Source organism: Thermobia domestica, unplaced genomic scaffold (genome assembly GCF_964235325.1).
Source record: "Thermobia domestica unplaced genomic scaffold, izTheDome1.hap1.1 HAP1_SCAFFOLD_190, whole genome shotgun sequence".
NCBI lineage: Eukaryota > Metazoa > Arthropoda > Insecta > Zygentoma > Lepismatidae > Thermobia > Thermobia domestica.
The window spans coordinates 344,643-365,136 of record NW_027655920.1 but is presented as its reverse complement, the minus strand read 5'-3'; the positions used below and the strand labels follow the sequence as shown (position 1 = coordinate 365,136).

The 20,494-nt window shown below is 36.0% G+C and overlaps 1 protein-coding gene across 1 annotated transcript in view; it reads right to left on the bottom strand.

Moving 5' to 3' along the window:
- LOC145676517 (putative cytochrome P450 301a1, mitochondrial) overlaps positions 1–20,494 on the bottom strand; it is a 217,644-nt gene that overhangs the window by 31,445 nt on the left and 165,705 nt on the right. Inside the window, exon 6 of the mRNA XM_081747340.1 lies at positions 17,007–17,208. Within this exon, the coding sequence (XP_081603466.1) occupies positions 17,007–17,208 (202 nt within the window). The remainder of the gene's footprint in view (positions 1–17,006; positions 17,209–20,494) is intronic.

Below are 20,494 nucleotides of genomic sequence, written 5' to 3'. Positions count from 1 at the left end.
AATAATATGTCCATAATATAATAATAAATAGAATAGTACCAGCAGTCCCCCGGAATATTAAATGTGCCCCACCCCGGAACATTGTTTCTGAAAGAAAGCCGTGTCAATTTAAAGGTATTTTAAGGTTAGCCTTAAAATAGGCTTACGTATTATTGCTAGGTATAACCAGGCACGTAGCCAGGATTTCGTGAAGGAAGGGGGGGGGGGTTCCGTCACATAAAATATTGTGGTCTTCACACCAGGGGCTTGATCATTCTAAACTATTTTACTGGAACATATACTAGTTCGTTTAGCCAGGATTTCGTATCGGAGGGGGAGGGGGGGAGACGTGACTTGAAACACTGAAGGCCCAACCAATCTCAACTACTTTACTATCAACATATATTGGTTTGGGGGAATTGTTGGTAAGTATTTCAATAACAAACTACGAAGAAAAAAATTAAAACTCTCGAGTAAAAATTAAAAAAAAAAAAAGAATTGAAAATGATTTTACAATATTTACGTTCTTCCTCTATTCATTTAAATATATTCTAACACTTTTCCTTTCATTACGACCTCAACTATTATTTAAAAAAGTACATATTCACTATTATAAAAAGTACACTCATGTTCAAAATGATTGTAGCATGTCTATGACTGTCTTCTTGTAAGAATATAATTTGATAATGATTTTGCAGGGTACTTTTAATACTGATACCATGTGCATAATCGGGAATTGTATAGACGCTATTTGTGGTAAATTTCATAGGAAAAGAATTATAAATACGAAAATTAGAGTGAGTAAAACGAAATGTTACTATATGGACAGAAAAGTTTTATTTTTGTTTTATTGTTCTTATTTACTGCTCTCTTGACAAAATTTGCCACTTATATGTCTTTGCCGACTATGCACATACTAACATTATAAGAAATACCGGGCGAATTCGTCATCAACTTTTACTCCTACAACAACATATTTATAGACATGCGACAATAATTTTGGACATGAGTGTACAAACTCAATAATGTCTTGTAAAATATTTTACAATATCTGCGTTCCTTTCCCTGTTGAATCAAATGTTAACAGATCTTTCTTTTCACATACATTTTTGCTTTTATTATTCCGTCAACTACTGTCTGTTCCAAATGACAGGTTAAAGGAGTAGTAGAAAATTTTTTTTGAAATGTTTGATACTGGAAGGATGCGATGACGAAAAATTACTATAAAAAATGCCCACGCTGTTACACAACCGGCATTATGCTTTCAGAAGCTTGAAATCTCCCTGACTAGTAACAGAAATTCTAAGAATTGCGAAACTTCCGGAAATTTCAAATTCCCTGACTCTTCAGGATATCCCACTCACCTCGCCACCATGTATTGCAAGTAATACAAATCTCCTCATAAGAAAGGGTAACCAAAAGCTTTCTGTAGTTTTTTTTTTTTTTTAATTTTTAACGCCGATTCTTCTTTTTCTCATTTCATTTCGTTCTATCCTTCCTTATTTTTTTTTTATTTCTGGTCTCGAAGGGGGGATCCGGACCCCCCGGACTCCCTCTTGGCTACGTGCCTAGGTGTAACGTACAGTCGTAAAAATAAATGTAATCATATGAACTTTTAATCATTTTACTTATGTGGAACTAGTTTGCTTTTTCTTTGTTAGATGGCTCCCTTGATAGAGACCTATGAAATTTAAGTACATAGTGCCATCTGTCGGAAATGTAATGAACTTAGTGAATTAACTTGAAGAAATTACGACAGCTTGAGATTACATTCAACGATAGGTAACAAACATTATCCAGACAAACAAGTTGTTTCTGTGAAATGGTAGGCCCTAATCATATACTGAAATATGGTGTTCTAATTATGTTGTATGAACATATAAATAAGTAATATTATATAAGTTTGTATTCATCAAATACTTAAAGTGCATTAATTTATGGGTATATCAACTAATTTAGTTGTTTTGTATTTTTGCTTTTTCGTATATTCCTTTTTTATCTTAGTTTATAGAGATGCAAAAAAGCCGGCTTTTTTGAATCGATAGTTTTTTTCACATAAAAAGCCGGCTTTTTTGAAAAAAAAAACCGAGAATTTTGGAAATTTTGGCTTTTTTCATTTTCATGATTTTTCTATCCAAATAGCTTTCTTATAGTATATTCTATAGTTAGATAAGATTTCCACGACCTGAATGCCATATTTAGCTCTGTAATTCACCATCAAGATGGATGGAGCACATATTTTACGAATTAAAGCTAACATGAAGAATGTAGTATTTGAGGGCAATTTTACAGGTTATTTAACTTTATTTTAACTTTAGAGTTATCGACATTTTTTTCCTTCTCTAGATCATTTTAGTTTGTCATCCGTGTTTCATTTCTAAGAGCTTAGTACTCCAGCTTCTAGCACGAAAGTTAAACTTACGTTTTTCTATATATCCGTCAAAGCATACGTTTTTCAATATATCCGTCAAACCGTATTTCCACATTTCTGTTATACTGTAGTTGTGCAATGATTTAGCAATAATTTTCCAGATACAACCTTGAATACCAATTTATACAAATAATCAATAGCGGATTTAGAAAAGTACTTTGGGAGGGGTTTCTCTGATTGTTTCGTTTTCTAAAAAGTCCTAATTTTATTTGGGAGCAGCTTGAAGTTTATGAGTACAGGCATAAGTAATATTTCGTTTCGTTTATATGTTTAGCAATAATCTTCCGGATACAACCTTGAAGATCATTTTATACTGAGAATCAGTGGCGAATTTAAAAAAGTGTTTTGGGAGGGGTTTTCTTACTACTAATGTTTAGTTTTTCTAAACATTCGTAATTTTTATTTGACGGGAGCTTAAAGTTTATGAGTAAAGGCATAACTAATAGATATTTCGTTCGTTTTAGACATTCCACAACTTTGGAGAACAGGCTTCAGTCCGAAAGACCGATCCTCTAACCTTCGCAAAACCGTCACTGCTGGTAATTAGTAATAATAACGATTTAAAAACAATAAGAAAGGAAGTCGGCCAACTCCTACACTCCTAGTCGGCCAGTACACGCACTATTTCTACATTCTCAGATGGAATGAAGGAAGGCTTTGTCAGAATGGTCGAATGCTGGGTTGAATCCCGGACTTCCCGATAGAAGCGCAAAAGCCAACCACTCAGTCACGTTTGTTGTGCAGTTGTATTTAGCTTAACTTAAATATATTCCGTAGTCTTTTTTTTTGTTCCGTAATGATATGTTGAATCCCTCTTGTTAAAATTTCAGAAAACTTGAGGACTGGTTAAACCGTGATGGTGGTCAAGGACGCCCATGTTGTGGTTTCCAAGGAGGGGCAAGTATAAGCGACGTTTCAAAAATAGTTTCAAATTTTGCTGTAACTAATGTAAAAATTATATTGGATTTTCAATATTCTGAAGTACATTTTCCTCTAGGGGGGACAAGCGCCCCCTTAACCCCCCCCCTGATGGGCGCCCTTGATGGTGGTTATAAAAAACTTGACTGTAGAATTTCAAGAATATACAGAACCATGTGCAGCCTTTAATTGTATCATACAAATCTAAGTATTTCTCTTATGTTTAATTTTAATTTTATTTTGTTTCAAAAAGAGGGTATGGAATATTTTGAAGTAAAAATACTACATACAATTTTGCTAGTTATTTGTGTATTTATTGAAAGAAGTTTTTACTCTTAGGGTTGGCTCGTTTACACCAGCTGTTTTTTTTTTTTTTTTAATAACTGGTTTAAACTAAAAAAAATTAAAAGAACAAAAATACGAATCGTGTGAACTTCATGGTGACGTTTCACACGTCAAACCATCTGCATTAGTCTTATTTCCTTTTCACCTTTTAATCAAGGTGTCCCATGTTCAATTCTCGGTCGAACCACAACCCTTCTTTCATGTGTAAACCAAATACTCTTTCGGATGTCACTTTAAGCGAAAGTCTTCTCCTTGATAACCTCGGTATTACGTAAGGATGTTAAGCCTAAACATACAAAACGAAACCAAATTATATATTTCTGCATGCCTGTTGTTTTATAAAGAAGCGAAGGTTGCTTAAATATATTGATTAAAATTGTTAAAATTTATCGATTGCCTACTTAGCTTCCAACATTAGCTTGGATTGGACTTTCAATGATACCTACATACTAAATTTGTAATTTAATACCTCAGTTTTAGAAAAATAAACACACTGCTGAACAAGACTGCACTTATTTAATATAAAAACACATTTACACGTGACGTTTCGATCTTCTATCCAAGATCCTCATCAGACGTACACTCACGTCTGATGAGGATCTTGGATAGAAGATCGAAACGTCACGTATAAATGTGTTTTTATATTAAATAAGTGCAGTCTTGTTCAGCAGTGTGTTTATTTTTCTGATTTTATTCGTAAGACGTTGACTATGATTGTGTGTCACTCAGTTTTAGCGTACTGATTAAGTAGTAATTGCCCCACTTGGTCTCACTTTGGACTTTGACCCCGACCTTTGTGACGTCATAGGTCAAAGGTCAATGACCTTGGCCCAGGGTCAATGACCTAGGGGTACCTAGGACCACCCCCTCTAAATTTTGGCAGGGGTACCTTGGCCCACCCCCTAAATTTTGGCAGGGGTACCTAGGACTACCCCCCTTAAATTTTGGAAATTGCCAAATCTAAAAATTGGGTATGGTAGCCTAGGACCATAGTATGTACCTCTAGCAGTATTCGGGGTCTATGTCGTTCCCTTTCATGGGTAAAAAATTGCCAAAAATTCAAATTTCGGAGGTTTTTGACCTAATTTATCCCCTTTGATGGGGTATTATTACCTTATATAGTTATATGGGCGTATACAGGGGTCCATTCCCTTTCATAAGACATGGGTATATTAATGCACCCCTTCAAAAATTTGGGAGGGGTACCATGGCCCACCCCTTTAATTTTGGAAATTGACCAATTTCAACATTGGGTATTATAGTACAGGACCCTAATATGTATTATAATAAATTTGGGTGGTCCACCTCATTTCCTTCTAGGGGTACAAAATTGCCAAAAATATAAACGTAAGCAATACGTTATACCACGTGTTTGGTTTTTGGCTCAATTTATCCCCTTTGATGAGGTATTATTACCCTATATGGTTATATGGGCGTATACAGAGGTCCATTTCCTTTCATAAGACATGGGTATATTGGTGCACCCCGGGAGGGGTACTTTGGCCCACCCCTTAAATTTTGGAAATTGCTCATTTTATATATTTGGTATTATAGTACTGGACCCTAACATGTATTATGATAAATTTGGGTGGTCCACCTCGTTCCCTTTTAGGGGTACAAATTGCCAAAATATAAACGTAAGCAATACGTTGTACCACGTGTTTGGTCTTTTGACCCAATTTATCCTCTTGGATGAGGTTCTATTACCTTATATGGTTATATGGTTATTATAGGGGTCTATTTCCTATCATAAGACATAGGTACATTTGTGCACTCCTTTAAAAATTTCGGAGGGGTACTTTGGCCCACCCCTTAAATTTTAGAAATTGCTCATTTTATATATTTGGTATTATAGTACTGGACCCTAACATGTATTATGATAAATTTGGGTGGTCCACCTTGTTCCCTTTTAGGGGTACAAAATTGCCAAAATTTTAGTACAACCACGTGTTTGGTATTTGGTACATTTTATCCCCCTTTGATGAGGTCCTATTACCTTATATGGTTATATGGTCATGTATAGGGGTTCATTATCTATCATAAGACATAGGTACATTGGTGCACCCCAGGAGGGGTACCTTGGCCCACCCCTTAAATTTTGGAAATTGCCCAATTTAAACATTTGGTATTATAGTACAGGACCTCAATATGTTTCGGTGTTTCTATTGTTAAATTTTTAAGTACAACCACGTGTTCGGTTATTGACTCAATGTATCCTATTTGATAAGGTATGGACGGGTATCCCCTTTCAATTTGGTAGGACCATTCGGGTGTAGTACAGTCACGTGATCGATGATTTGGTTTTAATGTGACACGAGGTCCCTGGTCAATGTTCTCTAGGAATTAGGTGGAAACTTTGTACATGATTCTTGGCATTTAAAACTTTTTTTTTCAACTTTTCAAACTAAAAAAAATCAAAACAAAAATTGAAACGAAAACTTTTAAACAAAAATCTTGAAACTAAAAAAATTTTTCAAAACAAAAATTTGAAACGAAAAATTTTGAAACGAAAAAAGTTGAAACAAAAATTTTGAAACAAAAAATTTTCAACCCAAAAAAATTTGAAACGAAAAATTTTCAAACAAAAAATTTTGTAACAATAAATTTACAAACAAAAATTTCAAAACAAATTTTAAACAAAAAATATTTGGAAACGAAAAACTTCAAAACAAAAATTTCGATCAAAAAATTTTAAACAAACAATTTTCAAACAAAATTTTGTAAATAGAATTTAAATCAAACAGTGATCAGCTTTCACGGTTAACCGTTAAACTTTATCCGGTTTTAACTATTCGATTAACAAATAAACGGTTTTCAACTATTCGATTAACAAATAAACGGTTTTCAACTACTCGATAAACAGATGAACTGTTTCTTTCCTTTTCACACCAGTGAGTGCAAGAATTGTTGTACTCGCTTTAAATACGCATCATTTTTGAAACAAGGTGTTAGTGTTCATCATGGATACACAGTGGAAACATCCATTTACCTGTATTCTCGCAGGGCCTAGTGGGTGTGGAAAAACGTATTTTGTGAAGCGATTACTGTCACATCTCCCAACCATGATCAATGCAAAATTTCGTAAGATATATTGGTATTATGCAGAATGGCAAGACGTGTATGCAACAATGCCAGTTCCAGTAGAATTTCACGAAGGACTTCCACGAATGAAAGATTTTCAGCCTCAAGATGGACCACATTTGATTATTATTGATGACCATATGCGAGAAGTGAATAGTGATATTGTTGATATGTTCACAAAAGGATCACATCATCGAAATATTAGTGTGATTTTTATAACACAAAATGTATTTCATCAAAGTAAAGCAAATAGAAATATGAGTTTAAATTGTTCGTATTTGGTGTTGTTTAAAAATCCACGTGACAAGTCACAAATCAAGCATATGAGTTATCAAATCATGCCTGAGCATCCACTGTTTCTACAAGAAAGTTATGCAGACGCAACAAGAAATCCACATGGCTATTTACTGCTGGATCTTAAACAAGATACACCCGATGAAATGCGATTTCGTACAAATATTTTTCCCGACGATTTGCATCATTATGTTTACGTACCAACAAAACATGTTTAAATTATTGTGCATGTGAAAAGAATGACTTAGTCTGTCACGATGTCTCCTACAGTGAAACACGCTGATCTGCTACGTGCTCTGCACAAAGCTAAACCAAGATTGCGTAAAGCTATTATTGCCAATGCAGACGCTTCATTAATTCATAGTATTTGTGAATGTTGTTATAATGTCTTAAAAGGCAATGTTCCACTGACAAGTGCGCAGAAGTCAAGATTAAAGCGTTACAAGAACACGCTCCGCTATCTCGTAGACAATACAAAATCATTGGATAAAAAGAAGAAACATTTAGCCGTACAACAAGGAGGATTCTTACCTGCATTACTTGCACCTATTGTAGGAAGTGTGTTATCCAGTATTTTGTTTAAACAATAAACATCATGGAACATAGCAAGAAGATGGTTTTAGTGCCACCAGAAATGCTTCAACGAATGCATGCATCATCATCCCGTGTGAGTGAAAATCGAGAATCTAATCTCGATCGTGAAATGCAATCTATATTGAATACATCGTATCCAAGTGATGAAGAAAAATGGAATCAGTACAATAGAATATTACAGAAATATCTTTATGTGATACGTAAACAAGAAGAACCAATACCACTTACAATTACATCAATGAAACCTAATGGTGACGTCCCGAATGTTGACGATAGCACGAAACAAGAAATTTTAGCCGCAATACCACAAATGTATCGTAAGAAAGCCGAACTACTATTCCGTCGTTTAAAACAAGATGACGCAATTACGTGGGATCATAAAGGAACAGTGTACATCAACGATAATAAACTACATGGATCCAATATTGTAGATTTAATGTGCGATGTGACTCGACCGAGGAAACATTCTAATCCTCAAGGCTGGGAATTGTTTTGCAACTACCTTGCATCGTCAAACACACCTCAAGAATTGATTGGTAATCCACGAAGATTAAACTATATTGTCAAGCATAATAGTACATCAGCATCTGAAGGATCTGCACCACCAAAACCGGCACCTGAATTATTTTCTTCCGGAGAAGAAGAAGAAGAAGAAGAAGATGATGATGTTTTAGAAGTCCGACCAAAAAGAAAACGTATCATTCCACAATGGTCAACGTACAAACCATGAACAAAAAGTTGAAATCCATTTATTACAATCCAGCACATCCTGCATCGTTTTCTACTGCAAAGAAATTATGGCAAGCCACAGGAAAATCTATACCTCTAACCAAAATAAAACTTTGGTTAAACAAACAACCTACCTACACGTTACATCGTCCTGTACGTCGTCGTTTCCGTAGAGATTTTTATCTTGTCAACAATATTGATGATCAATGGGAATGTGATTTAAATGATTTACAAGCACTTCAAAACTATAATGACAATTACCGCTATATTATTACAGTGATTGATGTGTTTAGTCGGTACGGGTGGGCTGTACCACTAAAATCAAAAAGTGCCGAGGATATAGTGAATGCATTTGAAATGATTTTCCAGGACAGGAAACCAATTGTACTACGTAGTGATCAAGGAACTGAATTTACCAACAAGACAGTACAAAAGTTTTTCAGAAAACACAACGTGCAACATGTTACAACAACGGATCCAGATATTAAAGCCAGCATCGCAGAAAGATTTAATCAGACATTGAAACATCGTATGTGGAAATACTTTACCAAATATCAAACATACAATTACATCAAAGTATTGCCTTTACTTGTAAAAGCATACAATGAAAGTCGGCATTCCAGTATTAAAATGGCACCTGCAAACGTTTCTCAGGACAATTTACTGGAGGTGTGGCATAACTTATACGACAAAAAGCTACAACGTTCAAAACAAGATACGGATTTATCTGTTGGTGATACTGTTCGTATAAGTAAAACAAAACGTATCTTTGACAAGGGTTACCTCGAGAACTGGACTTGGGAAATATTCAGAGTAAAAGCCATTGTACCAAGAAACCCACCAGTGTATCGACTAGAGGATTTAAATCATCAACTTATCGATGGTGTTTTCTACAGAGAAGAATTACAACCAGTACCGCTCCCTTCGACGTTCCTCATCGATAAAATATTACGTACAAGAACAAAAGGTCGCAGAAAGGAGTATCTCGTCCAGTGGAAAGGATATCCTTCCTCATTCAATTCGTGGATCCCTGCAACTTCATTGAAGAAGAAGAAGAAGAATGGAACCTGATCAAGATTTTTACGTTACACTTCCCAGTAATAGTTCCATGGATTATTTTCCAGAAAATACATTGACTTCATATATTACGAAATTACAACGACGTGTAGAGTTTCGCCAGAAATGGGATGTGGCAATTGTAGAGATTCATTATCCACATTCTTTGCTGAACATTAACAGTAAAAACAATAAAATATATTACAAATCATCAAGTAGTAATGATCAGGAACCGTGGAAGGTTGTAACGATCCCTGTACGCTATTATAACAATATACGGGATCTTATTCATGCAATTAATATACATCATAAGGAAACCAATTTATTTATATCTCATGACGCAACTAATAATATATGCCTCATAAGACATCCCAAAAAGGAAATCCATACTTCTGTACAATTGTCACCAAGTGTTAGTTTAATGCTTGGATTTGAACCGAAAAGTGATTTAAAAGATATGGAAAAGGGACAATATACACCGGATGTACGATTAGGCTTACCATCACAAATGTACGTCTACTGTGACATTATTGAATCTGTCATTGTTGGAGATACAATGGTACCCTTGCTACGAATTGTCAACATGGATCCTGTGAATCATACTTTTGGAAGTCATGCAGTACAAATCTTTAATCCTGCACATTATGTTCCGGTGGAAAAAATGAATTTTGAGCAAATACAAATCGATATAAGGGATAGCACAGGTCATCGTATGCCATTCACCTTTGGAACGGTGTGTACAAAACTACATTTCCGTCGTCGTCGTCATGACTGATCCGTATTTGCAATACTACCAAAAACAAGCGTTATCCGGTATCGGCAACGTCTATGTGGGAAGTCCCTATCAAGCAGGACATGGCATTGGAAGTTTCCTTGGTGGCTTATTTCGTTCAGTGTTACCACTTGTGAAACAAGGAGCTAAAACTGTGGGAAAAGAATTATTAAAATCAGGTGCCAATATGATTAATGATGTTGTGATCTCGAATCAACCGCTGGAAGAATCGTTTCATCAACGGATGCAAGAGGCAAAATCAAATTTACAAGAAAAAGCTAAAAACAAGTTGAAAACTATGCTGGAAAGTGGATATCATAAACGAAAATGGGATGACTGCTCTCAGTTTGAGGTTGACCTTCCAACGATCAACAACACCATCAATCCTACAAAGAGACGTAAATTATCACATAAGAAGAAGAAGAGATCATTGGCATCGTCACCAGATATTTTTGATTAATTCAACGATGGCTTTCTTACATCATCAATCCTGTGAATGTGTAAAAAGTGAATTGGACATTTTTTCAACGTTGCCCACGCAAACCAGTGTTCTGGACAATCGTATTATTGGCTACAAACCAATTAGTTCAATAGCTGAAAATTCACCAATAGAATTTGTAGTGAGTGGTAGCAGTGATGAATACATTGATTTACCACAAACCTTATTGTACATCCAAGCACAAATTGTGAAACCAGATGGTTCCTCCTTCATCAATACGGATAAAGCAATTGCACCTGTCAATGATTTTCTAAATGCTATGTTTAGTGAAGTACAAATCTACTTGAACAATAAACTGATTTCATTTCCGTCACATAATCATCCATATCGTTCGTACATGGAAAAACTGCTCAATTATAGTGATGGAGCTAAAAATACACATTTACAAACAGCAATGTGGTTTCAAGATACGGCTGGTCATATGAACGCAACCACAAGTGAGAACAAAGGATTTCAACAACGCTATGAACTGACAAAACAAAGTATGAAATTCGATATGATTGGACATCTTCATTGTGACATTTTTAATCAAGATAAATTTTTAATTCATGGAGTGGAATTACGTGTGAAACTTATTCCTGCAAAACCAAACTTTTGTCTCATGGCCGGTGAAAGTGGTGTCAATGCAAAAATCAATATTCTAGATGCATCGGTACAGGTGAAAAAAGTCAGCATCAGCCCTAGTGTCAAATTGGCACACAATAAAATTTTACAATCTACACCGGCAAAGTATCCTCTGACAAGGGTTCAAATGAAATCATTTACCATCCCGAAGGATATACAATCCAAAACTATTGATAACCTGTTTATGGGAACATTGCCAAATCGTATTATTGTAGGATTTACATCGAATGAAGCATCCAGTGGAACTATTACCACCAATCCATTTGAATTTCAACATCTAAACATTAATTTCTTTACATTGTACGTGGATGGAAAAGCTGTACCTTCAAAACCATTGCAACCCAACTTTGAAGAAAATCTCTACATTTCATCGTACCACACATTGTTCTCAGGCTCTGGCATACATTTTACCAATACTGGAAATACAATTTCAAGAGCCGACTACAAGAATGGATATACACTGTTTGTATTTGACCTAACTCCCGATTCTTCTGCTGGAGATTGTCACTATTGGAATTTACAACGACATGGAGCCATCCGATTGGAAGTTCATTTCCAAGAAAAATTAGCAGCACCTGCAAACTGTATTGTGTATGGAGAGTTTTCCTCACTCCTAGAGATCGACCACCAGCGCAACATTATCCTGGACTTTTAAATTACAAGGTACGTATACGTTATGTATCATTTCCATTCACGATGTTGAATACATTACAATTAGCTAGTGCTTTACACAGGAGTCCATTATTCAGAAATCATTTTACCGGGGTATTTGCAAGCGATGAGTTACCCTCACGGATTTCTCTTCCTCTGGCAATGATTGTAAATACAGATCCATCCACAAAACTAGGAAGTCATTGGATTGCAATTTATATTGATCATCGCGGTGTTGGAGAATATTTTGACAGCTATGGCCTTCCTCCTTATGTACCACAACATGTTGCATTCTTAAAACTTCATTGTATATACTATAAATATAATAATAGCCAAATGCAAAGTCTTGGTTCATCCGTATGTGGCTATTATGCTTATTTTTATTTGTGCTGTAAAGCCCAAGGAAAATGTCTGCGTGAAATTCAATATTTGTTCACAACAGTACCCACGGTTAATGATCGTAGACTGCTGCAATATACCTTCCAGGTAATTTTATCATATTTATCATTGTAAGTGTATTTGTTTAATCATCATCTATTTCTATACTAATCATCTTTTTCCTCGTTCTTTTTTACAGAATTCACAATACGAAGCTTTGCAAACGGGTGCTATGCTGCAAAACATGGAAACAAATCCTCGCAATCAAGAAGAGGAGGCGGTCTAATGAAGAAACATTGTCAATAAGAAAGAAAAAGAAGAAACCAGAAAAATTAATAAAATACAATTTATACTTATTTATGTGTTTTTATTGTCCATTCCATATACAACGTTATCAGATTCTCCTAAAGAACTGTGCGATATAAGACGAGAACCCTGGACAAAGTTTCCACCTAATTCCTAGAGAACATTGACCAGGGACCTCGTCGCACATTAAAACCAAATCATCGATCACGTGACTGTACTACACCCGAATGGTCCTACCAAATTGAAAGGGGATACCCGTCCATACCTTATCAAATAGGATACATTGAGTCAATAACCGAACACGTGGTTGTACTTAAAAATTTAACAATAGAAACACCGAAACATATTGAGGTCCTGTACTATAATACCAAATGTTTAAATTGGGCAATTTCCAAAATTTAAGGGGTGGGCCAAGGTACCCCTCCTGGGGTGCACCAATGTACCTATGTCTTATGATAGATAATGAACCCCTATACATGACCATATAACCATATAAGGTAATAGGACCTCATCAAAGGGGGATAAAATGTACCAAATACCAAACACGTGGTTGTACTAAAATTTTGGCAATTTTGTACCCCTAAAAGGGAACAAGGTGGACCACCCAAATTTATCATAATACATGTTAGGGTCCAGTACTATAATACCAAATATATAAAATGAGCAATTTCTAAAATTTAAGGGGTGGGCCAAAGTACCCCTCCGAAATTTTTAAAGGAGTGCACAAATGTACCTATGTCTTATGATAGGAAATAGACCCCTATAATAACCATATAACCATATAAGGTAATAGAACCTCATCCAAGAGGATAAATTGGGTCAAAAGACCAAACACGTGGTACAACGTATTGCTTACGTTTATATTTTGGCAATTTGTACCCCTAAAAGGGAACGAGGTGGACCACCCAAATTTATCATAATACATGTTAGGGTCCAGTACTATAATACCAAATATATAAAATGAGCAATTTCCAAAATTTAAGGGGTGGGCCAAAGTACCCCTCCCGGGGTGCACCAATATACCCATGTCTTATGAAAGGAAATGGACCTCTGTATACGCCCATATAACCATATAGGGTAATAATACCTCATCAAAGGGGATAAATTGAGCCAGAAACCAAACACGTGGTATAACGTATTGCTTACGTTTATATTTTTGGCAATTTTGTACCCCTAGAAGGAAATGAGGTGGACCACCCAAATTTATTATAATACATATTAGGGTCCTGTACTATAATACCCAATGTTGAAATTGGTCAATTTCCAAAATTAAAGGGGTGGGCCATGGTACCCCTCCCAAATTTTTGAAGGGGTGCATTAATATACCCATGTCTTATGAAAGGGAATGGACCCCTGTATACGCCCATATAACTATATAAGGTAATAATACCCCATCAAAGGGGATAAATTAGGTCAAAAACCTCCGAAATTTGAATTTTTGGCAATTTTTTACCCATGAAAGGGAACGACATAGACCCCGAATACTGCTAGAGGTACATACTATGGTCCTAGGCTACCATACCCAATTTTTAGATTTGGCAATTTCCAAAATTTAAGGGGGGTGGTCCTAGGTACCCCTGCCAAAATTTAGGGGGTGGGCCAAGGTACCCCTGCCAAATTTAGAGGGGGTGGTCCTAGGTACCCCTAGGTCATTGACCTTTGACCTATGACGTCACAAAGGTCGGGGTCAAAGTCCAAAGTGAGACCAAGTGGGGCAATTACTACTGATTATAATACGTTGACCTTTAAATTTTACATGCAAATTAAATTTTATAGGATTTTCCCGTTATTGTTTTACATTTAAAAGAATGACGGGATTTTCCCGATGGCTAGGGCGGGAGTTTCTCAATTTAAGAAATTTACTGACCGGACTTCTTTAAGCTTATGGGACCTCTTCCAGCATAACCCCGTTGTTGAATAATAACACCAAGGCGAAACAAACTTATTTCTGTGAATATGTAATATAAATACATAAAGCAAAATATCTAAATCAAAAAACCTGGTTTAAACCCCAAAAAAGCCTGGTTTAAACTGCCCCCCCAAAACGGATTTTTGGCATTTTCAGAAACAACCATGGTTCTTGCCAACACTGCTTACTTTTGTCTATAGGAGGTTAAAATGTGTTTATTATATACATTGGTTAATCCTTTGGAATTCATAATGTAAAAATGTTGAAGTAAAATTGTTTAAAATATCTTTTCGAAATTCATGGTTTACTTTCGAGGTTTTATATTATTATCGGCATCAACCACTAATTAAATTACTTTCTGTGTTATAGAGAAGCGAAACAAAGTCTGCTTTATCGATTTAAAGCAGAATTTTGAAAAAAGCCCAAAATTTCCCAAGCAAAAAAGCAAAGCAGAAAAACCGAGTTTTTTTCCAAAAAAGCCGGTTTTTTTCCGAGCCCTTGCATCTCTATTAGTTTATGACCTACGCAGTAGCGAAGCAAGAATTTTTGTTTGGGGTGGGGCTTAGTGTTGGGAGGTGTACATATATATATATATATATATATATATATATATATATATATATATATATATATATATATATATATGCATGCGTTTGTTGAGCCAGAATTAGTTTTAATAATAATAATAATAATAAAGATCCCAAAATGCTGACATTTTTAAAGAACAAAGACTATGTTGGCGAACACATCTTTTCTAGGAACCGTTTAGTGACATATTTTGTTTTCAAATAGAGTACATGAAAGGCAGTTACTGTTTCTTCCGAGAAAAAATTACGAACATCAAAGTACCACAGTGAATTGTCAGAACCCTTGGGTGTGTGGCCCCCCTGGACCCACCCCTCCCCTACGCCATATTTGTTTCTAGACCATTTTGAATAATGGTTACCAGACATTAATGCTCATTAGGACTTTAATAGGAGTGTATTTAATCTTTTCGGATAATTATAAAATACGAAATCATAGATTGAAAATGAAAAACATAAATTTTTACTACTTAATTCCGTACAACTTCAGAGGCGTATGAATAAGGGATACTATATTTAATTGGCTGATTTGGAAATTGTTAAATCAAATATTGCATTCTAGAATACATTTTGTCAGTTGTTCTATATGTATACTTTGTTACTAAGAATAAATTTTACTAGACCTATATTTTCCTAATTTCTTCTGTTTTACAAATTGAAAGTAATTGGTGACCTACTACTTACGCTGTTATACAGCTGTATAACCATTCGGATTTCTATTAAATGGTCTTCTAGTCTTCTCGCAAGGCGAAATGAGGATAATAATATAAAATACTGGGTTTTCGACTTACGCTTCCAGCTCGAATTTTTCAACCACGGAACTAGTAAATTTGGCTAGGTCTGCAGTTGTGTAAATGCAAGCTCGTGCTAGACTATAGAAAGTCAAGAAGAATTGATCAAGACTTTTTGAAGTGTTGAATGCTATCAGTGTTGTCTCATCTTTGAATATTTCTTCGTTATAATTTCCATAACAATAGTTGAGTGGAGCTGAGCTGTTTTTGAGTTTAGCGTCCCTTTCAGCAGCGACGCTATATGTGCTCGTGGGTTTCCTCGGGGTTGTCCCGTTTCGTCCCACTTACTTCATTCCACCGTTTCATTCATTTCTCATCATTCACCATCTCCTTTAGCCTAACCGGCATAACCGTGGAACGTAAAACTCAAACATTTCATATTCATTTTTGAGACGGGCGTGGAATCGAACCCGGATCTCCCACGCCAAATCCATAACAATAATGTAGAATGATAAGAACAATTATTAATCGATAATAGAATGCTCTTATTTAGCTACGGTTATAAACCTAGGTACACTCCCCACAGCTCATTCAATCTTGCGTGAAAGTCAGCTTGGGCAGCAGTGTGTTTAAGGTTGGTGTAAAGGGAGAAGTTTTGCCAATAGATGTCACTACAGTCTTCGTATCTCTCTTATGTATTTTTTACCTTTCACGAAAATTTATAATTTATCTTACAAATTTCAACCTAGAGACTTGAAATTTTTGGAGAAGAAACTTGATAACCTATCGAAGGCAACAATCCGTGCTGATTTCTTATTTTGAATTTTCTTCATTGTTGAAAGAGTTATATTGTTAAAGGTTTGGATATCCCTTTCAACAAACAAGCCATTTCAACAATGAAGAAAATTCTAAATAAAAAATCGGCACGGATTGTTGTCTTCAATAGGTTATGAAGTTCCTTCTCCAAAAATTTGAAATTTCTAGTTTGAAATTTGTAAGAGAAATCGTGAATTTTCGTGAAAGGTAAAATATGCATGAGAGAGATACGAATACTGTAGTGACATCTATCGGCAAAACTTGTCCCTTTAAACTCACCTTCATGCACTAACTTTATAATCCACTTACTCATTAATAGTGTCAAGGGCTCCAATGTATTTCTTAAACGTCGGAGTATTGAAGACTCTCCAAAATGGAATTTTAAGCTCTAGAATCCCTACATTGTGAAAGAATGTTCCTACGGCATCTATCATTCTTTGGGTTTCCGAGTCTTGTGTGATGTTGGGGTCTAGGCATCCAAGTCTTGTGTCCAATGCAACTCTGGCTATAGCTGGAAAGAACAAATACATATTTAAATAATGAGCAAGAATATTCTAGAGAAGATAAAAATTTTCAGGCACGATAAATATGGTTAATATAAATAACTACCTTGTGAGATACCATCAGGGGAAACTAACGTCACATTAATATTTGCTAAAATTACTGGAATGGACCGACAGAGTAATCACGTTATAAGCTAGAATTGAAGAATAAAACATCCGTTTGAATAATAAATCTGTACTTTTTTCTAAAATCTGAAACTGAGTCTTTAATCTGACAGATTAGTTGTGCCTGGATTTATCAGAAATTTGTTACTCACGAGCAGGCCCGTATCCAGGGTGGGTCTAGGGGGGCCGAGTCCCCCTAAATTTTTGCTGGCCCCCCTAAAATTTCATGGTAGGCTTGCAAATGAAGTATAATATGGTGATGAACCTTAAAATGGTTGGATCGGCCCCCCTAACTTCAGCCGCCCCCCCCCTACATTTTGGGGCTGTCTACGGGCCTGCTCACGAGTCATATGATTGAATAAAGTACATGGAACTTAGACTGATTTCTCAGATTATTTCACACAAACTGTGTAACACAGAAGATATTGTTAGCTATGGTCAGTTGTGTATTTAGAGGGAGGGCTTCCGGGCTTAAGCCCCCCCCCCCCGAAATCTTACTTACTATAGTAAAGTATATGAAATATCTTGCAGAATGTTCACATTTTCAGGCAAAGCCCCCCACCCCGAAAATTAGCAAAGCCCCTCCCGAAATAAAATCGTAAATACGCTACTGGCTATGGTGCTCAGGATTATAGCATTTTCCTGAAAAGAGACTTCAGTTTAGAAAAATAAGGGAAAGTTACGGGTACACGACCGGGCGAAAGTAGTCTTACAAATTACAAGTTAACTACTGCAAACTATATTGAACTGCGTAAAACAGCAAGAGAGTTACAGTATAGATTGAATAAAATAATAAGATTCAGTGGAGCCAGTACAATTCCAGGGAAAATTCTAATTATGACAGGGAAAAAAAATGTTTACCCAGATTATACGTGCCCGCGACGGAGGGTTAATCCAAATATTTTCATTGTTCAGTTATAGAAATTTATGTTAAAGAGTAGAAAGTATTATACGTATGCTTATATTGTCGGAGAGAAATAATCAACTTCAAATTGAATTAGACTACCTAATGGATGGACGTCAGGATATTACGCCCTCTCGTTACGCATTAGAAACATAGTCAGTGGCGTATTTAGGGGGGCTTCCGGGCTTAAGCCCTCCCGAAATCTTACTTACTATAGTGAAGTATATGAAATATCTTGCAGAATTTTCACATTTTCAGGCAAAGCCCCCCCAAAAAAACTAAGCAAAGCCCCTCCCGAAACAAAATCGTAAATACGCCACTGAACATAGTGTTCCTAATCTTCGAAGAGACAGTCTAATGAATCATTTATTCTCGTTTTCATGTTGTACGGTTAGGGTTACTAAATCAAAATTATCAAATACGGGACAATCTATAAGAAAAAGTCTGACTTTTCATTCAAAGTCCTGAAATTATTTTTAAATTTGGAAACAGCTAACTTTATAACTGTGTTCACGATGTTGAAGCTGTGTTGGTTAAAGGAAGATATGATGGCACTTGTCCGCAGCAATCACTTTAGCAGAGGAAATGCATTATTTTCTTGTGCTTTTTGCTGTACTTTCCTCTGATATATCGTAGGGACGATAGAAATTAGATTTTACTTTTAGATACTGCAGTGAAGCAGCAAGTTTACTTACACTCTTTTGTGAGCAGTGAGATAATCCAGCTCAAAACCCCCTTGGCGAGGTTGTTGTGTGTGAAAATCAAATGAAAACAAAGAGTTTATGTTGGGATGAATTTAATATCAATTTAAGAGTTGATGTGTGTGTTTAAGAATGTCTGAGTAGAATTTTCAAATTGCCACTGAGCGCAAAACCACACACGAGAGACTAATCTTATTTGATTTGCTTTTCGGCGAGATGTTGTCTTGGATTTTCGACGATGATTTTTGTTGTTGGGCGATGGGTTTGCTGCAATGAGCCCGTTAAGATGTTTACGGATTGCCTCCATTAAGAAACTCGGCCGACAGAATTGTTCTAGCTGTCTATTTTAAAAGAACAGAGTGCAAATATTTGCTTTCGTCGTAGAGTTATCGTGTGGATACGTGTGACAGACGTAAGTCACCGTTACTCGTTAAGATGTTTACGGATTATCTCCATTAACGAATTTGGCCGACAGAATTGTTCTAAATATTTATTGAAAAAAAAAACATAGGTAAAAATTCGCTTTTGATGTAGTTAGCAGCGGTAAAAGTGAAGGAGAACGCGGGGATACGTCGTCCCCCACTTCCAGAAAATATCTGTGGCGTACCCACGCTTTCTAAACATTTATAATGGGCAAAGATAGGCACGGGAGACGGCTTGACCTCATGCGTCCCCCTACCTTTTCAGATCCACTTTTACCCCTGGTAGCTATTATATCGTGTGAACTAACGGAGTGACGTAAATCTTCGTTATCTGTTAAGATGTTAACGAGTTGACTCCCCTAAGTCGGCCGAGCCCTAACACGGCTCTATCTATTGTGAAAAGTTTAGTCAAAAATTCGCTTTCGTTCAGTAGTTATCGTGTGGATTAATGGGCAGACGTATACAGTCTACTAAAATAACCTACAATACTGTCAATTCCACTCATTGGCGGATCTATGCCAGGGCCGGGGACCTAGGTCCCCCAGTTTTTTCAGTGACAAAATAATTTAAGAAAGTATTTGTATATGTTTGAAAGTTTTTTTTACACCTATTATAGTCTGGGTACTGACTGCCCCCCCCCCCCCCCAGCTTTCATCTTCTAGATCCGCCACTGGTTCTACTTGTGCGATCCTAATAAATGCGAACAAAAAGGGAACGTTAATTTGCAGGCAAAAAGATTACCACTAAAATTTTTTGGTTACATACAATACAATACAATACAATACAAGTGCAAGTTACGTATTTGCAGTTAGAATACATCATGAGGCCCATCATATTATAATTGATCCTATAAAACAAAAACAAAGCTAGCTTTTAGTTCAGGATTTAAATGTCAGTGTTCATGTTACATAGATGGCAGAGTTAACGATAAATGCAAACACTTTTCTTCGGACGTGCTGCCATCTACACGAAATGGTAGCACTTGCGCTATAGAATACAAACTAAATATTTTGAACAAATTATTATTATTATTAGCGTACATGACAAATAGTTTGAAGAGTTTAAACGTTTCCACTTCAAAACTAAGCCTATAAAATTGAGA